Source organism: Panthera pardus, unplaced genomic scaffold (genome assembly GCF_024362965.1).
Source record: "Panthera pardus isolate Hobbes unplaced genomic scaffold, ASM2436296v1 HiC_scaffold_27, whole genome shotgun sequence".
NCBI classification, from domain to species: Eukaryota; Metazoa; Chordata; class Mammalia; order Carnivora; family Felidae; genus Panthera; species Panthera pardus.
Window position 1 is genome coordinate 39,875,756 of NW_026526843.1, and position 20,831 is coordinate 39,896,586.

The 20,831-nt window shown below is 47.4% G+C and overlaps 1 protein-coding gene across 5 annotated transcripts in view; it reads right to left on the reverse strand.

Annotated features, from left to right (window-relative positions):
• Positions 1-20,831, reverse strand: part of FRMPD3 (FERM and PDZ domain containing 3) — an 85,568-nt gene that overhangs the window by 54,955 nt on the left and 9,782 nt on the right. Inside the window, exons 2-4 of one of the 5 annotated variants that reach the window (XM_019435674.2) lie at positions 12,550-12,704; positions 9,347-9,449; positions 5,737-5,782 (exon numbers count right to left, since the gene is read on the reverse strand). In XM_019435674.2, coding sequence (XP_019291219.2) covers positions 5,737-5,782; positions 9,347-9,449; positions 12,550-12,697 — 297 coding nt within the window. In that variant the 5' untranslated portion in view covers positions 12,698-12,704. Of the gene's footprint in view, positions 1-5,736; positions 5,783-9,346; positions 9,450-12,549; positions 12,705-20,831 lie in introns of those variants that run through there. The other 4 variants (XM_053891288.1, XM_019435677.2, XM_053891287.1 and 1 more) reach the window with 4 other exon arrangements.

A 20,831-nucleotide genomic window follows, 5' to 3' on the forward strand; every position in this document is an offset into this window, starting at 1 on the left:
ACATTGTGCTGTTTCCCACTTTTGCCTGCCCTGTAGCATCCCCCCTGCTTAGCTAAATGCCATCTCTAAAGCCCAGCTCAAATTCTGCCTTGGTCTTGAATTCTTCCCCGATTCCTTCAGTCCCCTCCCTGGATTTCCTATAGTACTCCTTGGTAATCCATACTGCCAGCGTTCACCTCCTCAACCAGGTTGTAAAAGAAGAGATGGAATTTTATATTACTATGTCTACCCCTAGCACCAAGCATAGAGTAGGCACAGAATAAGAGCTAGTAGTTGACTGCTAAAGTTCATAATGAATTAGTTCAACAATTTTAGCAAATATGGTTTGAGGACCTACCATCTGCTAAGCATTATACCTCAAGAAGCTCTGTGGAAAACCAGTTCTTCTGCAGTAGGTGCCCATTATTTTGGCCTTTTTTTCTGGGCATGTGGCCCCAAACAAACGGGATCCTGGCTTGTTGGGTACAGGGAAGTCTTCAGTACCATAACACTAGAGTTTCATTTGAAGGGACTGTCTACTTTCTTTATCTAGGTCACAACAAAGTACTTTTAAAATATTTATTGAGGACACACCATGTGCCAAGGTCTAAGGGTACCAAAATTAATACATATTTAGTCAATCATGGGGATAGTTGGTCACTTGAAGATTAAGGAACACCCTTAAATACATATAGGCTTAATAAGTGGCTATCTAATGCAGTACAGTTTGAGGGGCCCTGGGAATGGACCGCTGTGACCACTCCCCTCAAATACCCCCATGGTCTGCCATCATAAAAGTCACTTCATTAAAAGAAAAATGTCATCTGAAAGAGTTCTTATTACATCAGTAGTTCTTGATATGTACCTTGGCTACATAAGAATCATTTCAGAAGCCTTTTCAAAAGACAAAAACCTGGGTCCCATCCCCAAAGCTTCTAATTCAATTGGTAAGAGCTAGAAGCTGAGCATCAATAGTTTTTTTTTAATTTTTTAACATTTATTCATTTTTGAGACAGAGAGAGACAGAGCATGAATGGGGGAAGGTCAGAGAGAGGGAGACACAGAATCTGAAACAGGCTGCAGGTTCTGAGCTGTCAGCACAGAGCCCGACGTGGGCCTCGAACTCATGGACCGTGAGATCGTGACCTGAGCCGAAGTCAGACGCCCAACCGACCGAGCCACCCAGGTGCCCCGAGCATCAATAGTTTTAAGAGCCTCTCAGGTGGTTCTAATGTATAGCCAGAGTCAAGAACCACCCTCATCAGCCAAGGAATGTACAAGTTGGAAGGAACCTTAGAGGTATAAAGATTCCTGGGCCACATGCTGGACCTACTGGGAAACTGTCTCCTAGAAGAAGTGGGAATCAAGCTTGAACAAGATGAGAGTTTGGTAAGAGGCAGCAGTCTCCACGCAACCATAAGACGTTGAGTACTGTGGACTCAGTACTATGTTCTGTGATGCAGGGGCTACCACGCTGAACATATGCTGGGGGTTGTCAATAAACTTTTATTATAACTTGAGAGAGAAGATTCTCTTTCTCAGTCCATTTTTGTGACTCATGGTAGTTACGTTTTATAAACTCACCTCGAACACTGAACTAATGAATACTGAACAGTTGCTCCTTAGGGGAAATATGCGTGTGTGTGTGTGTGTGTGTGTGTACCTCACATAGATTATGATTTATAATTCTAAAAACAACTCATCCTGGTAGCTTCTATTTTCTTTATTTCACTAGGAGAAAATGAGGTTCTGAAGTGTTAAGTGACTTGCCTGAGGCCGCCCCACTAACAGGTGCCAGAGTTAGGATTCAAATCCCATCCAACTGTTCTACAGACTGAGCTTCTTGCACTACATTGCACTGCTCCCTGCCATCTCTATATTCTGGATACCTCTGTGTGACAGCTGAAACAAGATGGCAGTGCGTTGCCTTATTTGACCTCAACTGGAAATGTGTGCATTGGGAGACTCAAATGTTTTCATGTTCTTCACATGTCTGCAAATGACCAGGAAAGCACTGTGGGTATTGATTCTAGGGTTACAAATACATTAGAAGGAGTAGGTGAATTTGCAAATACAGAATCTGCAAATAATGAGGGTTGATTGTACACATACGTAAGGCTGACCTTCAGTTGGGATACACTGGTATGGCCATACCTGTTGTAAAATATTCAGGGTTTCTTTCACACTGATTGGTAAGTAACCACTGCCCTAAGCTTCCTGGGTGCCACCTGACCTCTCCCCTGGGACCTCTTTACAAATGGTCAACTGAACAGTTAATGCCTGGCGCAGTTAGGAGGTCTCCAAGACTCTGGCTGGCTTACATTCTGATCGAATGGCTCCTACTGTACAGGTTAATTGTTTTGACTATCACCGCTGTGTGTATGTGCTCATGTCTCTGCTCTAAGGGTTTAGAAAGCACGAGGCCAATACTAGAGTGTAAGCTCTATGAGGGTAGGAACCACGTCTTTCCCATGTACTGCTATGTTCCCAGTTTAGAAGAGCATCTGGAACAGTAGACATTCAATAAATGCTTGCTGAATGGATGAACAAATGAGACTCTCATTGAGGTTAGTCAGGCAAAGGTGTTTGGAAAGGTCTCAAGCCAGGTCTTAAAGGAAACAGACATGTACTAGAAGAGGTGCAGACTAGTATGAGGACAGAAGCCTGCAGGGTAGTAAGAACTAAGATATGTACCAGGAGGAGAAGGAAAGCAGCCTGGTCATAGCAAAGAGGCCATGGGATAGGACAGTGGGGACATGAGAACTAGAGGGCAAAGGGGTGTTAGGAGCACTGGGATGAGAGATGGAACAGAGGTGGAGGGAGTGTTAGGCTCTTCATTCTGCACCAAAGGTTGGGCACTTGAGTTTAGTTTAGGCTGCTGTGATGGCTGGAAGCTGGGTTTCCCTTATTCCTTCTTTGGCAGGTTCCGGGTGCTGGGGGATACGGCAGTGAACAAAACACAGTCCCTATCCTTGAGGAGCCAACATTCTAACAAGATATATATCATACACACACACACACACACACACACACACACACACACATATATATATATATATATATATATATATATATATATATATATATACACACACACACATGATATTTAATGGGAATGTAAAATGGTACAGCCACTCCAGAAAATAGTTTGGCAGCTTACTAATAAACATACACTTAATGTATCAACCCAGCAGTCACACTTTTGGGCATCTGTCCCAGAGAAATAAAAACTTATGCTCACAAAAAAAACCTGTACATGGATGTTTATAGCAGCTTTATTAGTATTAGCTGCAAACTGGAAATAGCCCAGATGTCCTTCATTGGATGGATGACTAAACAATCTGTGGGACATCCACACCATGGACTACTACTCAGCAATAAAAAGGAACGCACTACTGACACTGGCAACGACTTGGATGAATCTCAAGGGCATTGTGCTGAGTTAAGAAAGCCAATCCCAATGATTAAATACTATATTATCCCACTTACATAATATTTTTAATTTTCATTTTATTTTAGCGAGGAGAGTGTGAGTGGGGGAGAGGGGCAGGGGGGCAGAGGGGCAGAGAGGCAGAGGGAGAGAGAGAGAGAGAGAGAGAGAGACAGAGACAGAGACAGAGAGACAGAGACAGAGAGAGAGAGAGAGAGAGAGGATCTTAAGCAGGCTCCACACCCAGTGCGGAGCCCGACGCGAGACTTGATCTTATGACTGTGAGATCATGACCTTAGCTGAAATCAAGAGCCAGACGCTAAACCGACTGAGCCACCCAGGCACCCCTATATAGTATTTTTGAAATGATATAATTACAGATATGGAGAACAGATTAGTGGTTGATGGGGATTGGGGTTGGTGGGGGTGAGTGGGTTTGGCTGTAAAAGGGCAGTGTGAGGGGTCCTTTTAGTGATAGGAATGTCCAGTATCTTGACTGTGCTGGTGGATACATGAACCAACAGACAGACTGACACTGAACCATACACACACGTTGTATTGGTGTCAATGTCCCAGTTTTGATATGGTATTTTAGTTATGTAAGATGCAACCCTTGGGAGAAATAGGGTCAAAGGTACACAGGGATGTCTGTACTGGCTTCATGACTTCCTGTGAATCTACAATTATTCCCAAATAAAAAGTTAAAAAATATAATATTTTAGTACTGATGAAAAAAATTATGCAGTATCAGCAGATAGTCACAGGTCAATGCTACCTTAAAAAGGGTAGTCAAGGAAGGCTTCTATAAGGAGATGGCATTTGAGGAGATCGAACTAACAAAGTAACCCACAATGGGTCCCTAACCAGAGAGATAAAACACAACAAGCATAGTTTTTGGGGAGAACTTGTAGCCATTTCATGACAGGAGACTGGAGAGTGGGGAATGACTGCCCACTGCCCACCAGGCAATTGTACCTGTGCAGTAAGGTAGGGAGGAAGGGGTCTATCAGTTACATCCACTGAGGGGTAGAACATGTCTGCCCAGAGATACAGGAGAATTGCAATTGAGAAAGGCCTATTTGCCAGGGAGCACGTATGGGGCAGGGGAGAGAGAGAGAGAATATGAACGTGCATGCATAAATGTGTGTGTGTGAAGTTCACACTGACACAGAAGATGGCTGGGGGCCATGGGGAGAGGCAGTTGGAGCCAGAGCTTGATTTGAACTCTCTCCAACACATGAGCCCATGCTCTGCGCCTGCGCACCATCCCTGTCTTTGCACAGAAACGTTGTCTCTGGAAACTCTTTCCCTCTGTCTCTTCCTGGGGAATCCTGCCCCAATCTCTAGAGGTCCATATCAGATGCAGCTTCCTCTGTGAAGGTTCTCCTGATTTCATGCCCCCCACCCCAACAGGTGTGACCTCTCCTGTGGCCATGGGGGTGGGACATCAGTGCTGGAGGGCAGGGGAGTGTTGGGGGACTGAGAAGGGACAACTAGGCCTGGAGGTGGAAGAAAGGCTCTGAGTTTTGCATATAAGAGTTTTACACCCGGGTCTGTGCATTTAAGTTAAGATTACTGTAAGAATGTAACCTAAGAATGGACACTGGGCCTTCTACATCCAACTCTTGAGGAGAGGGGCTTGGGATTTTTACTTTTAATAAGCACTCCTGTGACTATTATGATCAGTCGAGTTTGGAAAACACTGTTCTAGTCTAAACCCCTCAATCTGTAGATGGGGAAACAGGTTCAGAAAAGGAAACTGACCCACCCAAGGTCACACAGCCAGTTAGTGACTGTGCCAGGACAAAGATGAACCTGTTTGTCCAACTGTACTTTCCCACCAACTTCATATTAAATTCCCCACATTCAGTGCTGGGTCTCATACATTGTAGGCCGTTTAGTAAATACGGGTATGGATGCATGGATGGATGGATGGATGGATGGATGAGGCTAGCTAGCTAGCACCCACCATAGGCAAGGACTTCATGGGGGTTGGACACTGGACAGGTAAATTTTGATGGGACACAGCCAAAAAAGAGGGAGAAAATCTGTCTGGGACTGGGGGGCAGTGAGCGGCCTAAGTGAAGTAAAGCACAAGGCACAGGGCAGAACATAGCACTGTGTGACCTTTCAGAATTCAAGCCTTGAATGTGAAAGTAGATAAGATGTTCAGAAGGTATGCTTTCAGGTCACTCCTAAATCTCCGGCTCACAACATGTTGATTCTGGGATGTCCCTCCACCCGCCCTCCCATCACTGTCACTTTCCAATATGGGATTCTCTCATCTCAATCAGGAGGAAGGGCAGATGGCAAAGAGGCTCACTCACCTGATGAGTGTTCAGAACTGTAAGAACGATGAATTCCTTAGCGCTCCTACAGAGAGAAGAAGGAACAGGAGAGCAGTGTATCATGCACCAGGTATTCATCTGGCACAAGAAGCAACACCAGAATTTTCCCCTGGGCTGCATTTAGGGATATGGATTAGGCCAGAGGGCGCTCTGATTTTCTGCCTGGCTGCCTTGCCTCCCATCATTTGTGGCGGCCGATGTAAACTATCCATATAGGCTCACGCAGGCATCTGTAGATGGTATTACCATTATCTCTGGGGCTTTCATTTTTCAGGCCTTCTTTTTATATTCCTTCTCATATTCTCTCTGTAGAAATCCCCAAACTTTAGGAGCAATTTTAGCTGTAGAAAATTCTCAAGGAAAACTAAAGGCCTGAATTATGGAACTCAAAGGGCACACAGTCTGAGTCCCGGGAACCATGTACCATGATTATTGGCAATTTGGTATTTAAGCAAGAGGAGAAATTCAAAGGAAAAACCCAAAGGAGGTCATTTGGTTATCTTGACTCATACTCAGCAGAATTGTGTTAATTGAAGGACCAAAAACTAAGAGCCAGGGAGCAAGAGATGGAAGCAAGACTCTCCAGATAGCAAATATTCAAAAGGGTGAAGAATTTGAAACTCTTCCTTATGCCAATGATCAGACAGTCCATGAGGTATGAAAATTCTCTCCCGGGAATACATAATCCTTCAAAATAGCTGGAAGAAATGGAAAGAGTTTGCCTTGAAGGAATGTCCCCTCTCCTTGCTGGGCTTTTTCATATGTTTCTGGGGGAAAAAGGTATTCAAGAAGCAGAGTCAAGACCACTTGGTTCTAGGTATTCAAGAAAGGCCAAGCCCCCCTCCCCATGCAAGGACTTGGAACTTGGAGAGGCAGAGTCCAGGCATGGATCAACTCCAGGGTCTGAGGAACTCCGGGGAGAAGGAAGGAGTTGTGTTCCAGAAAACACCACAGAAAAATCGGTCTCTTGAACAGGGTAGGGCAGAGTGTAAGTTGGATTATGTGATGGGTCTGCCCCAGCCCCTGCCACATTTCCCCATTTCATGGGGGAACAAAGCCAAAGTCCTTACAGTGGCTACAACTCTACCCCTCTTTACCCCACTTCCTATAGTGGCTTCTCCCCTGTTCCCCAAACACGCCAGATACACTCCTGCCTCAGGGCCTTTGCACTGGCTCTTCTCTCTCTGACACCCTCACTCCTTAAAATATTTCTTCAGTTTTTACCTTCTCACTGGCAAGGCTATTTAATTTTTTAATTCTTTTAAATGTTTATTTATTTTTGAGAAAGAGAGAGAGAGAGAGACAGAGCGCACGTGGGGGAGGGGTAGAGAGAGAGGGAGACACAGAATCTGAAGCAGGCTCCAGGCTCTGAGCTGACAGCAGACAGCCCGACAGGGTGCTTGAACCCACAAACTATGAGATCATGACCTGAGCGGAAGTTGGACACTTAACCGGCTGGGCCACCCAGGTGCCCTCTGGCCAGGCATCAGCATCCATGTGCCCAGCACTACCGGATCCTGTTTGCCCTGATCCACTTTCTACTTTTCAATAACCTTCACCAATTTCCAGCATACTGTACAATTACACATTTATCATGTTTATTGTTAAGGTATATCTCCTTCCACTAGCGTGTAAACTCCAATGGGATTTTTATCTTATTCATTGCTGTGTATTCAGTGCCTAGAACAGTGCCTGGTGCAGAGCAGACACTTGTTAACAAATATTCATTGAAGGAATGAAATAATAAAAATCTGCTAGCTCCCGAGGTCATCAAATAAGTGAGCTCTGTCTTGATCCCAAAGGAGCTCTGGACTCCTTCACAAAATGGGGCTGCCTGTTCTAGGGTGCAAAGATATTCATTGGAAGCAAAGCAAGGACTTCTGGAGGGCCAGGCTGAAAGAACCCCAACATGTCCTCATGGGGTTGAAAGGACTTACCCAATTTTGGTGTGGTGGTGGAGGGTGAAGGGTGGAATGGGGCGGGGGGATGCAATGGACAACTGAACTTGGAGAAGAGACAAACTAAATGTCATTAGAGACCAGATGTATTCCAAGATATGAGCTGGAGGGGAGCCTGTCAAGGAAGGCCTGCTCTGGACTTCAGGAGGGGGTATTCCAAGTGCCTCCAGAGCTTGTGAGAGGGTGTTGTCCCATATACAAGTGCTAGGTCCGCCTTTGAAGGGGAGGGAGGGGCTCTGGCGAACAAGAAAGATGAGTGGGACAAAAAACATTCTAAACCAGGAGGGCTTGAAGGAGATGGAGGCAGACATAGAGTAGACTACACAAGGCACAGAGAGAGGTGGGGGGAGGCACATGGTTCCATTTGGGAGGAGACAGCCAAGGTCACCAAAAATGAAGACAACCCATGCAATTTAGAGCCTTTATCCTTTAAGGTATCCTTTAGAACACCTCTATCCTTTTATTCCTTATAAATACATCTATGCAAGGGGGCATGTGGGTGGTGTGTATGTGTGCATGTGGTGGGAGTATAAGGTAGGGGAGTGTGTACAGTGTGTGTATGTGTGTGTGTGTTATGTGGTATGCATGGTTTGTGTGTGGGATGTGTGTGTGGTATGTGGTATGCACGGTGTGTGTGTTGTATGTAGTGTGCATGGTTTGTGTGTGTGGTACATGGTGTGCCTGGTGTGTGTGTGTGTGTGTGTGTGTGTGTGTGTCATGTGGTAGGCATGGCTTGTGTGTGGGATGTGTGTGTGGTATGTGTTATGTATGGTGTGTGTGTGGTATGTGGTATATGATGTGCATGGTGTGTGCGGTATGTAGAGTCCATGGTTTGTGTAGGGTGTGTGTGTGATATGTGGTGTGCATGGTGGTGTAAGGTGTGTGTGTATGGTTTGTGTTATGCATGGTGTGTGTGCATGGTATGTGGTGTGCATGGTGTGTGTGGCATGTGGTATGCATGGTTTGTGTAGGGTATGTGTATATGGTATGTAGTGTTCATGGTTTGTGTGTGTGTGTATGTGTGTGTGTGTGTGTGTGTGCATGTGTGGTGTGGTATGCATGGTATGCATGTATGGTATGTGTAGGGGTGAGGAAGGGGAAACGCCAACATGATCACTCCCATGTACAGATGGTTGTGGTCCCCCTGGTACTCTTTTCTCTCTCTCACTTGCCCCCATCTGTGGAGGGCACTAACAGGTCACACACACAGTGAGCAAAATACACAATGCGAGGTTCCCTTCCCAAATCCATCGGCCAGAGATTCAGATTTTCTTTTCCTTTGGGGAGGGCATGGAGAGGTGAGAAACAATGTCTTGCTCACACTGTGCTTATCTCAGAATGTTCTTTTAATGGCTTGTTTGGTTCTCATTGCTCAACTGGTCTGTCCCACTGCACAGTAAATCAAACACCAAGGGGTTCGGGTGAGGGCTGTGGTAAGGTGGAGGGACGTGAGGTGAGCTCTTGCAGGTGAGCTCTTGCAGGAAGCTCTTGCAGGGCTTCTGGCTAGGGCTTCTCTGCCTGAAGAGCTTCCCTCTCAGGGCCAGAGGACTGTGGGAGCCCATATTCCACCGGTGGGACAGGGGAGGGGTCAGTGCTCAGCTACCTGCCAAGGCCCAAGAGGCCCCTGTTACCTGATAAGTTCTATGAACCTCTCCCTGGGGGCTTCACTCACGTCCTCCTCATTAATAGCCACAATCTGGTCACCAGCCAGGAGCTTGTCCTCAGAGGGGCCTCCTGCAGAGGAGAGGAGAGAGGCATGAGGGCTTGGAGCCACTGCTGGGAAAGCGCAGGTCTGGGTGGGAGTCGCCAGTGCCTGAAGGAGCTGAAGCGGGTCCTGAAGCATGTAGGAAACAGCGCGCGCTGCAATGGCTGGTGGTAGGGGTATTGTTCATGCCACTGCTGCCTGTGCCAGACACAGGGCAGAAGACTGAAGAACAAGTATAGCGTGGACCTCCTGTGGCTGGGAGTGGTGTGCTAGCAGAAGGTCCCAAGCCCAGGCCTGGCCCTCAGACAAGGTTAATAAATGTGCTTTCTTGGCCTGGTTCTAAAGAGGGACACGGATTTCCCTTTCACCAGGAGGGATCAGCTGAGGCCTGAGGAATGACGTCCAGGCTACCGACACTGGTATAGGTGAAGGGAGGTATGAGAAGGAATCTTCTTACCTGAGCAACATTCATACTCACTGGTCTGGAATGATTTAGGCATTCACCTGCCTGAAGAGAGGGGGATGGACTAAAAGACCCCCAAAGGGTTTATTTTCTTTCATCTCTGAGAGATGCTGCTCTTTAGTAAATAAGGGAACAAGCACAGACCCTAAATCACAGGTAGTCAGAAATTTGCTTTCTCTCCTTCCCATCTCTACTGCCGAGGTTAAGAAGCCAGACTTGTCTAAGGGCCCTACCTCCTTGGTTGGAGTAAAGGGTGGGGGGTAGAGGGGTGCCACAGGGTGCATTGCCTCTGGTGTTTAGCCAAGATCAAGGAGAAAAGCTTTTCAGAGATTCAGCTGGAATGAGAAGTCAGGCCTAGCCCCACTCAAACCCAAAAGAAATATTTACTGATGTGTCCCACTCTCAAACCAGCCTTGACTCTTGTTTGTGTCTGCTGCAAAGGGCAGAATCCCAACTGTTCCCTCTCTCTACAAAGAAGTGTGCTGTGCAAATTCCAGAAGCATGAACATACAAAACAACTCTGTCACTTGAGCATGGCCCAATGGCTCAGGAGCATGGGGCCTGTGTGCTGAGGGTGGCTATGTGGCTCGACGAGCAAACTCACCACTCCAGCTGCACTGGCCCTCAACCCACTAGGCCAAGTCTCCTGATGGCACAGTGGCTTCAAGAGCAGGGAACAGGGTGGTGCAGCCAGTCCAATCCGAACTCCAATTCCAAATCTGCAATTCACTGGCTGTGTGACCTTGCACGAGACATTTAATCTCTGTGAGTCTCTCTTTCCTCATTTGTAAAATGGGAAAATAACAGTGACTACACATCACAAGAACGTTGGGAGGATGAAGGAGATGATGAATGTACAGCGCTTAAAAAACTGTTGATCGATGTTGGTAAGAATTCGATAAATGGGAGTTATTATCCTCCAAAGGGGAGATCCCTTCAACTCATTTCATTCCTTCTACCTACTTCTGACAAAATGCCAGTCTTTTCGTAGAGGCCACTTATTCCTCCCTCCCTCCCTTCCCTCCTTTTAATGGAAGAGGTCCTCATTGAACTCAACTCTCCTGCTCTCATGGATGGTTTGTTGGCTTGCTCAATAGTGATTGTTTCTCTATAGGATGCTCCTTGTCTTGTATCTTATCATCTCAAGTACAGAACCAAAAAGTCCTCTGTGTGTGAGAGCCACCGGAGCCACCGGAGCTGTTTAGAAACAGCTCTCTAAATCAGCCCACATCTTTAGAGAACTGTGCCTGCCAACCCCATGACTTTCTGTGGCTCTTGCCTGTGGCTTTCCTTCTCTCCACTCCTCCAACTCTGCCTCTTCATTTTCATACGGCTTGAAGCCGACTGCCTTTTCTAGGCTTAGGGGCTTCCTTCAGCCCTGTAAATCCCATCTCCTTTGAAGTTAAAAGCAGGGGCTCCTGGTGGTCTGTTACTCAGTTTTTTTTTTCTGATTCCTCCTACCCAGGACAGATTTGATTTCTGATCAGAGACTCAAAAGCCTTTCCACCAAACTGCATGACTGACTTGGGAGCCTTAGGTCAGCCACGAACTCCTGTACTGAATTGTTTACTTTTTATTTTTTTCTCTATGCCCTCTAGTTGAAAAGGGAGCTTACAAAAATCTTTTTCTTTTCCTTTGAGGATTGCAAAATTCATCAAATTTCTGCTAGACCAGTTTGTACTCCGGCTGCTCCTCTTGACTGAGCGAGAAACTGTTGTAAACATCCAAAGCCTCAGGCCCAGCAAGCCAGGAATAAAGCTTCTTTCTGTCTTTTCTGTCAATGCCTAGCAGATGTGGAACAAAACAGTGCTTGGGCCATTTCCCATCTCATTCATGATGGCAGGATTCCACAGTTCAGGTGGGGCTTTCCCTTGTTTTGCTCCATATGGTCCCATTCAAGCCCTGCTTCTCCCGTGTGGCATCAGACAGGCCCAGGGTCAAGTCCTGACTCTGCTGTTTCCTCCGCGAGTGCCCCTGGACAGGTCATTTCCTTTCCTCTATGCCTCAGTTTCCTCATTTGCAAAATGGGAATGACTACTTACCTTGCAGGCTTGGCTGTGAGGATTAAGCAAGATGATGAAAGCATAAAATGGGTTCTTAATCAATGGTGGCTGCTGTTACTGCCACTGTGGTATTTGGAGATTTCACTCTCCTCTCCCCTTCTCTCCCACCTATGACCTGTATCCTGATTCCAGTCTTCAAGGGCTGACCTTTTTCATGACTGTGTAGCAGTCTCCACAGCCTGATGGCTAGATTCTTGGGGACATGAACTGTGTCCTATACTTTCCCTATAGTCTTGCTGCGCTTAGAGTAGGCAATTTATAAATACTTGTTGAATTCACTTGAATAGGTATTTCTCATCCAAAGGCAGTCTGGCTCTTTTACAAAGGTTCTATGCAAAGGGAGGCTTTATTAAGAATGAGGTCCTACCCTACTAAACCATCAACTGTGGCCTCTGTCTAGGCCCCAGGCAGCCTCCATGGCTTGCGTCAATCACTCTCAAAGCCCAGCTCCCTCACACGGTTATTAGTTGGCAAGTCTTTGCCCACTCTTTGTGAATTCCTGGGGAATACAACAGTGAGCTGGGGAGCTCTGCTCTTTGGGAAGATGAGTGGGTGCTGGGGGATAGGATCCAGGGCCAGGGGGACACTCTGAAGAACACCTACCTGGCCTCACAGACCGCACCACCACAGGCCGCTCACTGCCAGCCACGAAGCCAAAGCCATATATAGGGTCTCGGTGAATGGTCACTTGTCGCAGTGTCTCGGCTGGCAGCTGCTCACATTCCATATCATTTGCGCTCTCTTCCTGCATCACATGACTGAGGGAAGGGGAAGATGGGAGCAAAACAAGACGCAAAGGCGACTAAGCCTCAGAGCCAGCTGGGAGGGACACTGGTTAGGGTGCTGGCCATGGCATCTGAGAGTTCACACGTTTAGCTTCCTGCGTCCTCTGGAACCAGCAGAGGCAATGGCGGCCTCATATCTCAGGCTGAAGAAAGACACGTCTAGAAAGGAAAAGCCACTGTCTACAGGGCCAGAGCCAACAGAAAAAAGCTGTTGGCACAGAACTTGACATTAGAGTCAGCCCTTTCCTCCAACATATGGGGACTCTCTAGAAGGAGCGTAAATGCAAATATGTTATTATGAAAGTTAACCAGCATTGCCCACTAAGTTGGCTAATAACTCCCGAAGGGAAACCAAAACCTTGAGGAAGGGACCACCAAAAAGGCAAGTAAGTGGGGAAGGGAAGCAAAGTCATTTCAGAATACACCTTCATGAAGTCCTTGTGCAATTATAAACTTTAATATCCCTTAGACCATATATAAGAATAAACTATTTAGATGGCATACACAAACAAATGAGCTAATGCTGAGGACCATCACTGTACACAATTGTACATAATGCCAACTTATTTCAGTTAATGGGACAACTGGAAAATGGCTCCTATGGGCAAGCAGGGGAGCTGTGTATTGTGGCTGCCAGAGAGAACCCCAATGAGCCGGGAGAAGAAAAATTGCCGCCCCAATACCTGTGAGAGACTGCAGATGGCTCTCCCGATGCCCACAAATGAAGTCGTTGAAGCTTAGGAAAATTTCACAAGGACTTCAGGAAGGTTCTACAGCAAGGGCCAGGGTGAGGCGGACTGCAAGCAAAGATGGGTCTGAGCACAGTCTTTGAGTGAAGAGCCCTGAGGGGTGAGGGCATGGGGACCATGGAGCTTGTGAGAGGGCACTGGGTGCCAGGCGCAGGGAAGGAGGTAAAAAGGGGAAGAATGGCCAACAGGCAGGGCAGGTGGAGGTGGAATAGAAGACAACAGAGTCAAGAGACTCAAAACCTTACCTCCCTGCCTCGGCACCGCTCAGCCCCCAGGCTTTCTGGTCTAACAAATGGGATTGAGTTCCCTAGTCCCACTGTGTGTATGCTCAAAAATTCAGATTCCAGGCAGGGCCCTTCTGAACAAGATACAGAAGGGCAAGAGATAATTAATCAAACTAGTATACGGTTTGTAAAAGAAGTGGGAGGTTCTGACACCATGAGGGGGATTGTTGGCAGGCTAGGAATACCAAATTCCTCAGTTGCAAATGGTTTCAAGTGAGTTGGTTGTTTATCAGGACACAAATTCGATACTGAGACTTGAGGACTATTTATCAGGGTGTGGGAGATTTAGAGTAATTGCACAAAAGGAAAATTCACAGTCTTGGGACCTTTGTCTCTCTCATAGAAGAACTCAGGAAGGAAGACAGACCATGGCTTACTTAAGTCCAGTCACATCAACACTGGCTGCACCCAAGCTGGCTTGGGGTGTGTCTGTCGGGGTACCCCTTACGGAGGCAGAAGGGGCTGGTCAGGATGAGGTCAGGCCTCCTGAAGGTAAATTCAGAAACTGGCTCCTTCCCTCTCATGCTGGTAAGACAAGTGGTCATTTTTCAATGGAAAGTCATTCAGAAGCTGGAACATGGCTGGCCGGTATCCTAGATAGGCACCCCTGAAGGACAGGGCCTTGATGAGGGTGGCCTCAGGCTGGTACCTCTCTCATTTCTGCTCCTGGTGGCAGGCAGGAGCTCGGCCTTGAAGGGAGCCAGAGAACATCTTTCTGCGGCTGCCATCTTGCCTCACCCCTGGGGCTGCTTCCGAAATGAGCCCTTTGCTTCCTGTCTCCAATCTCATTGGCACTGAACGAGCTTCTTCTTGGGGGTGACACCGGCTCATTTCTGACATGAACAACAGCTAGGGCAGGCCAGAGGATGAGAGCCTGTGGGGCTGTGCAGCCTGTGGGGTGGGGAGCAGGGACACTTGCTAGAAAGATCCAGGCACAAGTGGAAGTGCTCGGTACACTGTCCTGAGCTCAGGGCCCCCTGGCCACTGCAGCCTCAGTTTTGCTGCCTTTTTCTTTTTCTGAAGCTGGGCACACTTTAGTCTCCCATTGGGCCAGAGGCACAGCCAATAATGATGCAGATAAACACTCCTGGAACCAGAGGAACCAATAAGCTAAGAGCCTTTTGTGACACAAGTGTTTTTGCTTTACTGTTTTGACTCATGTGAATCCATCAACAAGTATTTATTGAGTGCCTACTCAGAGCTTCGAGGGACACAGGAGTTACAGATCTCTTCTGCCCTCAAAGAGCTTCCAATCTAGCGTGGGGAGGAAAGAGAGATGAACTCTGAACAATTAGAGTGGTAACTGAGAATACCATAGAAAGTCCATAATTAAGGTCTAACATGTGTGTTCAGAGAAGGGGGTAGAGAAGCCACAGAGAGCCCCATGGAGGAGGCAGGAAATGTGCTGGATGGCCAGGAAAGGGCAGTGATGGGAAGGGAGACAAGATGCCGAGCTCTGTCCACAGGCACCTCCATGTTTCCCCAAGGAACCCAACAGCTTCTCCCACAGCCGCAGAAGTGTCTCTGGGTATGTCTAAAACACATTCGTCCCCAGGCTGTCCCTAACTGAGCTGGGCTAACTGTCCCTAACTAGATCCTCCCCTGAATCTGCAAGCAGCCCTTTCCTCACCTGCGCCTTCCCAAGTGTCTCTGGTCAGGGAAGACACACCTCCGTTAACAGCCCAGAAGGCCATTTTACAATGCAAATGGAAGTTGTCCCTTCCCTCCTGGGGTTTGCATCTTTCAGTGACTAGAGCTCAGTCTCTCCGAAATTTGCTAAGTGCCTGGAGACTTGGGAGTGACAATGCAGGCAACCAGTGACAGATGAGAGGAGCTCAGCTGTCCACGGAGCACGTGACTTCCCTCCTGGGGGGAAAAAGGCAATTTACCTTTGAAAGATGTTTGGGTTTTGGTCCCTCAAACAGGGCAACCCTGAGCAAAATGATGAAGCAGCCAGAGCTTGTGGCCCTCCCCCGCCCCAGCTTTGTTTCTGGGACCTGCTATGTTCTGTTGTTTGCCCCTGCACATGCAATGCCTTTATTCTGATCCCTTTGTGCCCAAGGCCTCTAAAGGTGTCCCTGCACCCCACTCCAGTGACCTGGGTAAAAGCCTCGCCTTTCTCTTCTGCCTAACAATAATGACACTTTATAGCCAAGTGGTTCTTTTCATTTTTACACCCATTACCTCATCTGAGAAAAGGTGCTTTCACATCCATTATCTCCTCCCAGTCTCTAACTATCTTGCCAAATAGGCTTGGTGACTGCTCCTCCTCCATCCCAGCCTCCAGGCTAAGTGACCCATGGAGGCTAAGCACATTAGCAGCCCAGCTGGAGCCAAATCTCTCGGAGGGGGCCCACAATCCTGGCACCCCCACCCACAGCCACTCAGGGTTCTGGACCCTCTGGCTGTTCAGTCTTCACCACAGGGCTGGCCCAAGCCCGTGGCCAGCAGCACCCCATGTCCTGGCTGAGTCTGGAAGGCCCGCCCACGTCCTAATTAACATGTCTCTGATCCTGTTCACTCAGCGTTGCTGGGAGAATGAAATGAGATAATGGCTACAGAAGCACTTTGGAAGGTTAAAAGCATCACGCAGATGTAGAGGTGGTGATATTACTGGTAGCCTCTTTCGGGGTGGCTGGAGGAGCAAGGGGAAGGGAGCTGCAGATAAACTTCACCGGCTTCACACCAAACCCAGGCCCTTCCCCCAGCAACTTCTTGCCGGCAAGAGGCCACCCCACGATGGACTCTGTCTCCTCATTTCCCAGGCAGCTCTTTTCCTGGTCCAACTATCAGCTGACTTGGCTCTCTGTGGACACCCTGACACCAGTTCCTCTGTGGGCTAAACAGATCCCTCCTGCCATCCAGAGAGAGACTGGTAGCTGGAGTTCCTACTGTCAACTGTTGCTAGGCAGGACATGGCTAAAGGACAAGAGAACTGAGAAGATGGATTGATTCTGAGCTAATGCTCTTTGCCTGACACTTCTGGGCAGGAAGATAGAAATGTAACAGCTAGATTCCCAGGCATCAGCTTTTAGTTCTCCATCCCTCCTTGCCTTTAGCTCCCTTTTCTTTGTTTGGTTGGCTCCTTGGAAAGTCTTGTCCCTCCCCTCACAACTGGTAGGATTTGGAGCCTTGTGGGGCCAATTAGCTGTCTGATTCCAATCACAGGAGCCTGACTCTCCCAGACGCTCCAGAGATCCAGCATGGCAGCTGGGTCCCCAGGAGATGCCATCTATTCCTGGTGTTGAGGATGGGAGCCCCATCCCTGGGGCTCTGAAGCAGCTGCTCTGGGAGTCCTCTTGTAAGGAGCTTGGACACAAACTCTTCTTGTAAAGGAGGCCTTGCTTTGGCTAGCTGCTTCTTACTCCAGCAATGCTGCTCAAATTCGAATGTGCATACGAATCACCTAGGGGCATTGCCAGAATGATTCTGATGCAGTAGGTCTGGAGTAGGGTCTGAGATTCTAGCAAATTCCAGGGTGGTGCCCATGCTGTCGGTCCACAGACCACACTTGGAGAAACAAGGATCTTAAAGATCACTATTCTCAGACAATGGGAAGGCCACAATCAGGAGGGAGGACTGAGGTGCTTTTATTCCATTGGGTTATGGCATTGAAGGCCCCAGTTAGAATACAAATGCTTTCTTGGACACATAAAGTCATACCAACAAAGGACTCACTGGCTGAATCCAATTTATCCCAGAAGAAAATAGGGAAGGCTCTAAATGGATATGAAGTAAGACAAGTAAGGTTGCATTAGGGAAAAGGAGAGAAAGATCTGGATAGATTAGGCACTACTTAGCCCTACTGAAGAGTTTGGTCAGCAGAAGGACAGCCTGAGTACGCGAGACATCTGGGACTAAGGCGAGGAACACGAAGAAAGAGCGGACAGTGCAGAAAACAACAACAGCCGCCATTTACTGAGGACTCACTATGCACCAGGCACTGTCCAACAACCTCTAAGGAGGCAGTATTACTGCCACTTTACAGACAAGGAAACTGAGATTTAGGAGGAGAGATTAAGCAACTTGTTCCAGTACATATACCTGTACACACTGTGGTGGGACCACAATGTTAACCCACGTCTGTGGGACTCCAGGGCTAATCTTCCTACATCGTTTCTTTTCTTTTCTTTTTTTTTAAGTTTATTTATTTATTTTGAGAGAGAGAGAGAGCATGCACATGCATGTGGGTAAGGGCCAGAGAGACAGGGAGCGAAAGAATTCCAAACAGGGATGTGGGATTTGACACAGGGGCTCAAACCCATGAACCTTGAGTTCATGACCTGAGCCGAAATCAACAGTCAGCTCAACCTACTGACCCACCCAAGTGCCCCTCCTACACCATTTCTGCCAAGAACCTGTGGACTGAGCAGATGCCCAGCAGGCAATGAGGAGACAGGGTGGGAGGCTTCAGCAGACTGCTTCTATGCAAGTGAATGGAGATGCATCCCTATGCTGTCTTGTCAAAGCAGCCTCCCTTGAGTCACCTCATCAGAGGGGACACATTGTGGAGACCCAGGCCTCAGAACTGACTTCCCATACACCTCTGAGTCCACCCTCCCCTACAGGAGACTCAGCTCACAAGGCCCCACGTGCCTGTTAATTTCGGTCATCACCAGAAAGATGTCCACTCACCTCTGGTAACCCCTCAGAACCCAGACTCTCCTCCCCACAGTGGTCTATTTGTACACTAATGCCACTCTTCTCCCTTCCAACCCTTCCATTTTGCCCTCTGGAGCACAGCAAATTCTCCGATGTTGTCAATTTCTTCTCTGAAAGTACCCTTCACCTCCTCTCCCAATGAAGGTCTGATTTATTCCTTGAGGACATCACTTGCCCACCAGCCCTCTCAAATGGAAGCTGGGTTTTTTTTTTTCATGCTCAAAACTCAAGACCTTCAAGACCTGCATGTGGGGTAGGTGTCCTCCGTGCTTGCCAATGCCACCTGTGAGCCACTACTCCTCTTTCCTTTTGCAAAAAATCCTGCTCCTTTGAGGAACACGCCTGCCACCCACCCCTACCACCTTTTCTGCCCCGCCATTGCTATCTACAACTTCCCGCATAGTCCCCCCACATTCACTGAGGACTTCGGTTCCTGGTCACGTGTGATCTTCCCATCTACTCCAATTCTTATTTTATTGTGGTAAGATATACATGAAATTGACCATTTTAATCATTTTTAAGCATACAGTTCAGTGGCATCAATTTTATCACATTGTTGTGCAACCATCCCCACCATCTATCTCCAGAACTTTCTCATCATGCCAGAGTGAAACTCTGGACCCAGTAAACACCAACTCCCCATTCCCCTCTCCCCGTCAGAACCTAGCAACTACCATTTTACTTTCCGTATCTATGGATTTGCCTGTTTTAGGAAGCCATGTAAGTGGACTCCTACAACATTTGGCCCTTTCTAATTGGTTTATCTCACCTAGCATAATGTCTTCAAAATTCATCTGTATGAGAGCATGGGTTGGAATTCTCTTCCTTTTAAAGTTTAAATAATACTCCATGTGTATGTGTGTGGTACATCTTATTTATGTGTCAATGGACAGTTGGGTTGTTTCCACCTTTTGGCTATTATGAATAAAGCTGCCAGTGAGCATGAGTGCATAGTTATCTGTTTGAGTCCTTGCCTTCCTGTCTTTTGGGTATATACCTACAAGTGGAATTGCTGGGTCATATGGTAATTCTATGTTGAATTTTTTTAAAGGAATTGCTCTATCATTTTCTACAGTGACTGCACCATTTTACATTGTTTTTTAAAAGATTTTTTAATGTTTATTTTTGAAGACACGCACACACACACACACACAGAGAGAGAGAGAGAGAGAGAGAGAGAGAAAGCAGGGGAGGAGAGAATCCCAAGCAGGCTCCAAGCTGCCAGTGCACAGCCCAACATGGGGCTCGAACTCACAAACCATGAAATCATGACCTGAGCCAAGATCAAGAGTCAGATGCCTGAGCCACCCAGGTGCTTTGCACCATTTTACGTTCTTAACCACAATGCAAAATCTGATTTCCCCACATCCCTGTCAACACTTGTTAGTATTTTCTGTTTTTCTTTTTTGATAACCACCATCCAAATGGCTGTGCCCACTGCATACTCTTGATATCATTGTTAGTGAATTGAACATACACATGGCTATGGGGAGGCCTTCAGCAACTGCTTCCCCCACTTCACTCGGTTCCTCGCTCTATCGTCACACCTAGACTTTGGGTGGTCATCAGATACTGCACCACCTCCCCAGTCTCCCTCGCCAACCTGCCATTTGCTCCTATCCCATTTATCCTGGCTGTTTACCTCCCACGGGACTCCCACTGCAGAAATAACTAGAAGCGTCATGATCACTTGTTCACTTCCCACTTGGGATTCCCTTTTCCTAGAAATCTCTTCTTCCATTCTTTGTGTTCCATTCAGGTCTCAGCTTAAATGTCACCTCCTCAGAGACGCTTTCCTGAAACCTTTCTCCTATTTACTTTCTTTTTTTTTCCCCTTAAGTTTCTTTATTTATTTTGAGAGAGACAGAGACAGCAAGAATCGGGGAGGGGCAGAGAGAGAGGGAGACAGAGAATCCCAAGCCAGCTCTGTACTGTCAGCACGGAGCCTGATGCGCTGCTTGAATCCATGAACCCTCGAGATCATGACCTGAGCTTAACTGACTAAGCCACCCAGGCACCCCTCCCATATTTACTTTCTTACTGTCCTTGAAGCTCCCTCTTATCTTTGTTTCCCTTCATGTCCAAATTAGAACTCCTGGTTTACCATTATGACCATTCTCTTGCACCTGCCTTTAACTCCCTTATTTCCTTGTCTTTCACTATTCTTGCCATGCAAAACCTCATTCCTCAATGACCTCAACCATATGCATTCTCTGTGCCTGCATCCAAGTACCTGAAGGCAGTTGGAGAAAAAAACACATGGTGGAGTCCAAGGCTTTCACTTTATATTCACGGTCTCAAACCTGGTGTGGGCCCACAGTACTGTCTGGCCACCACTTTCTCACTCTCTAAAGTGATTATTTCATAATTCCTCCTCTTTGCTCAATCTTCTGCATCTCTCCATT